Source organism: Sinocyclocheilus anshuiensis, unplaced genomic scaffold, assembly GCF_001515605.1.
Source record: "Sinocyclocheilus anshuiensis isolate Anshui unplaced genomic scaffold, SAMN03320099.WGS_v1.1 scaffold2677, whole genome shotgun sequence".
Lineage (NCBI taxonomy): Eukaryota > Metazoa > Chordata > Actinopteri > Cypriniformes > Cyprinidae > Sinocyclocheilus > Sinocyclocheilus anshuiensis.
In genome coordinates, this window is record NW_015552861.1 from 14,526 (window position 1) to 21,443 (window position 6,918).

Sequence of the window (6,918 nt, forward strand, 5' to 3'; positions counted from 1 at the left end):
ACACACTCACACACACACACACACACACTCACTCACACACACTCTCACACACACTCACTCACACACTCACACACACTCCCTCACACACACACACACTCACTCACACACACTCCCTCACACACTCGCACACACTCACACTCACACACACACACACTCTCACACACACGCACACACACAGGGTTTCACGCGTGTTGAAGAGCTGAGCGAGCATTACCTGACACAAATAGCGGAAATGCGCCAGTTTCCACCTGAAGCTTCGCTCGTACGCGATCTGTGGACCTTTAGTGCTGCGCGACACACACACACACACATTAGAGGAGCACAGTGCCTGTTTCCATCCATCTATTTATGTTGGAAATGCCACGATGTGCATCTCAATCTTAAAATGTGCATAAAAATCAAATGCGCAATTCATTTTTTATCAAAAAAGAAGACAAGCAAGACACATTCAGTGAATACATTTCTGGATGCACAACAAAAATTTGGAAGAGATGCTGTGATTGGTTAACTGGACTGAGCAGAGGGCCTCTTATCACACAGCACCTCAAATGTTGTTTTAGTCGTTCTGAAACACCGGAGTCTAAATCAATCATCAAAATTAGGGCTGCGCGATAAATCGTGATTAACACTAAATCTTACATAAACCTGTCTAGTGCGATTATGATATTGCAAAGGCTGCGTGAAGCACGGCTCTTTGATCAGTGGGAAGTGCTGCTCCGTCTGAAATCACTGAGTTTGAGTCACTTATAATGTGCATTTGTAAAAAAACATCATCATTATAAATATACTTTATTATCATGAAAATACCTGAGAAGGCTTGAAAGAACAGTGATAGAAAGAAAGTTATAAAAAAAATAAATGTTTTATGGCATATTTGCAACATTGGATGGAAACACAACTACTGTCAGACTGATGGACTCACACGGCAGATTTGCCCGTCCGCGGGTCACTGAAGGTCGTGGTGCGTGTGTTATGATCCACAAAGTAGCGCACTCCCTCACGAGTGTAACGAATCTCCCAGCCCTCGGGGAACGGGTCCTCGTTCTGCAGCCTGATACACACACACACACACACACACACACAGAGACACACAGAGACAGACAGACACAGACACAGAGACACACACACACACACACACACACACACACAGAGACACACAGAGACAGACAGACACAGACACAGAGACACACACACACACACACACACACACACACAGAGACACACACACACACACACACACACACAGCGACACGCGCACTCACACACGCGTGCAATGAGAGTCACACAGTGAGATCTGAAGGTCACAGAGGTCACTGGAGGAGCTTCACTCACCCTTGTGTTCGTGGATCTTCCCACTGTGTCGTCTTTGTGTTGTGATTGACGAAGTAGACACGATCGTTGGTGTCGACACGGCGCTCTGAGAACATGAACACAACACACTCACAGTCACACACACACACACACAGCACATGTGTGTGTGACCCAGCGAAGCGCTAACTTACCCCAGCCCGGCGGCAGCGGCCCCAGAGGATCGTTCTCAGCAGACATCATGGAGGCCTGGAGACAGAGACAGAACGTGAGCAGAGCGTGCGGCTGAACCCTGACAGCATCACTGTGTAAACGAGTTCATCACGATCACAGACACAATGATCAGTGTACCGAGTAGAGGTATCTCTGGTTGAACTGGTGCATGGCACCCTGCAGCTGATTGCGCTGAGACTGCCACTGCTCAAAGTTCCTCACAGACTCCATCGTCGGCCGCTGCCACGTGGTGGTGCGCGTGTTATGATCCACGTAATAAATCCTGCCGCGGTTATCCACCCTCCGCTCCCAGCTACAGTCAGAGACGAGAGTCAGTCACCAACACAGACAAGCAACACTGCTAACATCACTACACACCTGTACAAATAACAAACACTTCATTTCTATTGAACTGAGCAGCAGATCCTCACTGCACATCCATCTGCACTCTCTAGCAGAAGGACATCATAATTATGTTTTAAACATGTTTCCTGAACACTTCTCCATCACTCCTGCCCCAAACTCACATCGCTTGCCGTGTCAGAATTTGACATGTTGATCAATAATAAACTACTGTAACGGTGAGGCCACTGCGCCGTCATACCGGGATTCACAAATCATCTGATCTCAGAAAGACGCCTCATATGCATTACAGATGTCAAAGTGCTCATTCTAGAATCTGAATACAGATTTATGCTTTTCAGCTTAATTCACTTTGTATTCACTGTTATTCACTGTTTTTTTGTAATTACGTTGTGTTAGATACTGTTTTTATTAGTTAACATTTAATGCACTGAAATATGAAAGCCACATGTGATGCCTGTGCGACCTGACGGGCCTGTAGCCCTGAAATGATGAGTATTTCAGTCATAAACAGCGGTGAGCGGGTCGAGCCGCTCGATCAGACGTCAAATCAAACTCTGCGCTGAGACTCCAGAGAGTATCTGAACACACTTCAGCTGCGGTGTGTGTGCTGTCAGGCGTCTCACCCCATCGGTAAGGGCTGCGGTCGCTCCCAGGTGGTTGTTTTTGAGTTGTGATCAACGTAGTACGTTCTGCCGTGAGGATCCTTCCTCTGCTCCCACCTGAGAAACACACACGCTCACTCAGATTACAGCGCAATGTGTGTGTGTGTGTGTGTGTGTGTGTGAGTGTGTGTGTGAGAGAGTGTGTGACTGAGAGTGTGTGTGAGTGTGTGTGAGAGTGAGTGAGTAAGTGAGTGTGTGTGTGAGAGTGAGTGTGTGTCTGTGTGTGAGTGTGTGAGAGTGAGTGTGTGTCTGTGTGTGAGTGTGTGTGTCTGTGTGTGTGTGTCTGTGTGTGTGAGTGTGTGTGTGCGTGAGAGAGTGTGTGAGTGAGAGAGTGTGTGAGTGCGTGTGAGTGAGTGAGTGAGTGAGTGAGTGTGTGTGTGTGTGTGTGTGTGAGAGAGTGAGTGTGAGTGTGTGTGTGTGTGTCTGTGAGAGAGTGAGTGTGTGTGTGAGACAGAGTGTGTGTGAGAGGGAGAGTCTGACCCGGGTGGCAGTGGCTCTGGCCCGGCTGGAGGCGGCTGTTGTGGTGGTTTTCCTCCGTCAGGTGCAGACGGGTTGGAGCTGGAAGCAGCAGCAGTCTGTGTGGTGGCCGCTACAGATGAGGAAGAGGGGGGTGGTGATGAGGCAGCAGCACCACCTGCAGGAGAGGAGGGAGTACTGCAGGGAACATCAGCAGCAGCGGTGTCCTCATTATCACCCACAGATGACATCTCACAACCCTCGCCGTTCACTGACAGACAGACAGACAGACAGACTCTGATGATCCTGCATGTGTGCTAAAACTAACAATCCCAGACAAGCTGAGTAACATTTATCAGCCAAAGCATAGAGACGGGCAGCTGGAATCATCCATCTGGTTTATTTAGAAATATTATTCAAGACAATCATTAGAAAGAACATTCTGTGACGTGTGACTCAATCAAACTCTCACCGGCTGTGCTGATCGCATCACTGCCAGCGGGCTGCAGCGGGGGCGTGGCCTTTGGACTTGGAGTTTGGTGCAAAGGGGAGGAGTCTCTGTCTCCATTGAGGAGGGGGGAGGCGCTAAGCTCACTGTTGGCAGATGAGGTGGGTGGAGCTTCATTCTCCAGTCCATCTGAGCCGTTCACAGATCTGCAGAATCATGTTAGTAACCGTGCATAATTCAGCCAACCATATATTTAATTCCCTAATGTCAGAAACACTTGCCACACGGGCTGCAGGAGTGTCATGAGGAACCAGAAAACACCTGCAGATTCTCACCTGCTCTGTGTCCTCGCAGAACTCTCGTCTGGGTTCTCATGAAAAGCATCTCCATTCTGATGGACTTCTGGAGACAGACAGACAGACAGACAGGTCACAGACAGCCGGAGTGCTGGAGGTCAGAGGTCAGATTAGGGTTAGGAACGTGCAGGTGCTCTTACTGCTCGCAGTGGTTGGGTTTCCATTGTGCATGTGCTGTGGGTCGAACGAGAGTCCGTCCAGGAAGACTGTGAGTTCACCGGTGGACACGACTCCGTTCTTACCGTCCACGGTCAGCGTCAACACCTCGCGCACATTCTCCACTGAAACAACAACACACAACACTCACCATCTCTACTGTCGCTGTCTGCTGGTGCTCTTCCTGTTAGACAGCACAAACCATCACCATCTGTTCAATAATATGTAACTCGCAGACAGACGTACGTTTGCCGTCGTGTTTCCGGAGCGTCCCGCTAACATCCAGTGAGGCTTTTCCCAGCAGCACGTCGGCCTTCAGGGTGTGATGACTCCAGACTCTGAAATCCAGCTGCGAGTGTGGCGTTATACTCCTGCGGCGACACACAGATTCAGAGGCGCGTCAGAGTCCAAAACTAAACAGCTGAGCACGGCAATTCACTTGCTTATTTTGTCTCTGTTGCACTGGTGAGAACACTCTGATTACGTGATTAAAAAGCTGCAACGGAGAGCATCAGTCAATTAGCAGATTGTGTTTCTGACCATCACTAAGTGAACAGCTGGAGCGGTTAGACACAGTCAGCATGTAATGACCCAACTAGCGGTTAGCCAAAAACTCACCAGTCCTACTTTTTCATGCAACTGATTTAAAGTTATAACCAGCCTTAACGAAAAAGTCATTTATTCATTAGATAAGACTAGACTAAGCAGTTTATGCCACTAGCCCTGGACCGTCATGAACAGAACTGCACATCATCACAGCTGTGTACGAGTGACTCACAGCGTCAGACGTTCCTCCCATTTGGGGCTGGATGAACTGTGGGATTTGGTGGTTTTCTTGCTCTCTCCCTCTGATGTCACTTCCACATAGATGGCCGTTCCAAACCAGTTCTTCTTCCTCTTGAGTTTGGCACATGAAACTGACACATAACACGACACACACTCAGCATTTGAAGAAAACGTGTCACTTCCTGTTCCTGTTGTGTTGTCTTACCGACGGCGTGCAGCTGAGAGCGTTCTCTGTCGCTTCTGGAGGAGCCCGTGGCCATGACCTCAAACACACGACACACGCCATCAACTACAGGACCTGAATGAACACACGCTCAACCCATCGGCCCACGAGCCAATTGTTACTAATAACATTAGACTTCTTCACACACAGTTTCAGACCGCGTCTAACGTCTCAATCCTTTCACTAACAGCTTTCTATTCACTACAGTGCTTCACAATTAAGTTAATATATTGTATAAAATTGTCATGCTTTTACTTGAATCAAAAGAGCATTTTATCTTTATAAACTAATAGTTTGTTCATGTCCACAAAACCAGTGAACAAGGCCCAATCTCTCAGAAAACACATGAAGTGTTTAAATCAGAAGAATAAACTCAGGATAGAAAACACAGAAACTTCAACCTTAGGAAACATTATAAAATAAAACAATAGTTCATTACTCCTCTCAACGGATTCACATCCAACTGACCCATCAGCACCTCGTCATCTCCAAACCATCCAACAGAATAAAACACTTAGATTAAATATGATCAACTCACAATAGCTGTGCGTGAGACGCCTGTGCTTCTTCAACCGTCACTGTGAGCCATGATTCACTGCAACACAAGAGATTCACATCAGCACATTCATGAAGACCTGCTCCAATCACAGCTTTAATCAGCTTAACCAGCAGTTCATCCATGAGAGACGGACAGACAGACAGACAGACAGACATATGAAGGACAGACAAAGGACAGACAGACAGACAGACAGATGAAGGACAGACAGACAGACAGACAGACAGATTAAGGACAGACAGAACAAAGCCAACGCTCATCTTCTGGTCACGTTTGCAAAATTCTGCCAACAAAACTGACTCGTCTCTTTGATTTTGGCCTCATGGACGTCCGGTGAAGGAGAAACTGTCGAATCTTGCGTCAGCTTCAAGTTTGGTGAACTGTGGCGTGCTGGTTTGCAGTGAGCTCTGTATCTGTCCACTAGAGAGGGACTACGAGATGAACAGCTGTGATCAGTCTGTCTGATATTAATGTGACATTAATTAATCTCAATGCTTTAGAAGTGATCAGGATCTGCTCGCTGCTGATATCTGTATATGAGTGTTAGGAATCAGCTCTGTCCGCTGGTTCAGAGAAGTTAGGGCTAAGATTGGTTAGGGTTAGGGTTGGTTAGGTTAGGGTTGGTTCAGAGATGTTTATGTTTGTGTTTATCGGTCTGTCTCTCTGCGGCCTGTTACCGGCGCCCGTTAATGACTTCACAGACGCACAAATGATCGTAAATGAGTTTTACATTCGTTCATTGATCAAAACTGCCCGTGGATCCGATTCTGTTGTGCAATTCAGTGACTAAACGCCGATGATTTTCCGCAGTTTCTCCGCACACTCATGCTAACAGGCTAACAGATTAGCGTCACGGCTAACGGCGCGATCAGACGCACATAAACTGTCACCGCTAACAAACACACACTACTGTGACTCGCGCTGTCCTGACACACACCTGTGCGTCTCTCACACACGCCTTCAGGTGTGTGTTTGTGTGTGTCTGTCGGGAATCGGGTTTAATCTGGATCAGGTCTGTAGCCGCACCGTCATTTTCACATTTTAGCCTGCAGAGTAAACCGCGAAACTCTGCAGTGACAGTAAAAAGCGTTAAACTGGTCGATGACGTTTAACTAATCAGACAAACAGTTTAACTCACCAGACGCTGCTGCAGGTCTGCCATCTAACCGACTGAATTGAGCTGAGCACGCGCACACACACACACTGAGTCACGCACTGACACACACTCACACTGAGACACACAGTCTCACACACATACACTGAGAGACACACACACACACTCACACTGAGACACAGTCACACACACACACACACACACACTGAGAGACACACTGACACACACACACAGAGACACACTCACACACACACACACACACACACACACACAG

The 6,918-nt window shown here is 47.7% G+C and overlaps 1 protein-coding gene across 1 annotated transcript in view; it reads right to left on the reverse strand.

Annotated features, from left to right (window-relative positions):
* The window catches only part of wwp1 (WW domain containing E3 ubiquitin protein ligase 1), a 14,828-nt gene extending 8,084 nt beyond the window's left edge, over positions 1–6,744 (reverse strand). Inside the window, exons 1-15 of the mRNA XM_016459949.1 lie at positions 6,669–6,744; positions 5,513–5,569; positions 4,957–5,014; positions 4,744–4,882; positions 4,212–4,336; positions 3,950–4,090; positions 3,789–3,855; positions 3,478–3,659; positions 3,030–3,276; positions 2,511–2,606; positions 1,660–1,834; positions 1,503–1,557; positions 1,333–1,417; positions 923–1,051; positions 215–287 (exon numbers count right to left, since the gene is read on the reverse strand). Of these exons, the coding sequence (XP_016315435.1) occupies positions 215–287; positions 923–1,051; positions 1,333–1,417; positions 1,503–1,557; positions 1,660–1,834; positions 2,511–2,606; positions 3,030–3,276; positions 3,478–3,659; positions 3,789–3,855; positions 3,950–4,090; positions 4,212–4,336; positions 4,744–4,882; positions 4,957–5,011 (1,569 nt within the window). The 5' untranslated portion in view covers positions 5,012–5,014; positions 5,513–5,569; positions 6,669–6,744. The remainder of the gene's footprint in view (positions 1–214; positions 288–922; positions 1,052–1,332; positions 1,418–1,502; positions 1,558–1,659; positions 1,835–2,510; positions 2,607–3,029; positions 3,277–3,477; positions 3,660–3,788; positions 3,856–3,949; positions 4,091–4,211; positions 4,337–4,743; positions 4,883–4,956; positions 5,015–5,512; positions 5,570–6,668) is intronic.
* Positions 6,745–6,918: the final 174 nt, after the last annotated feature.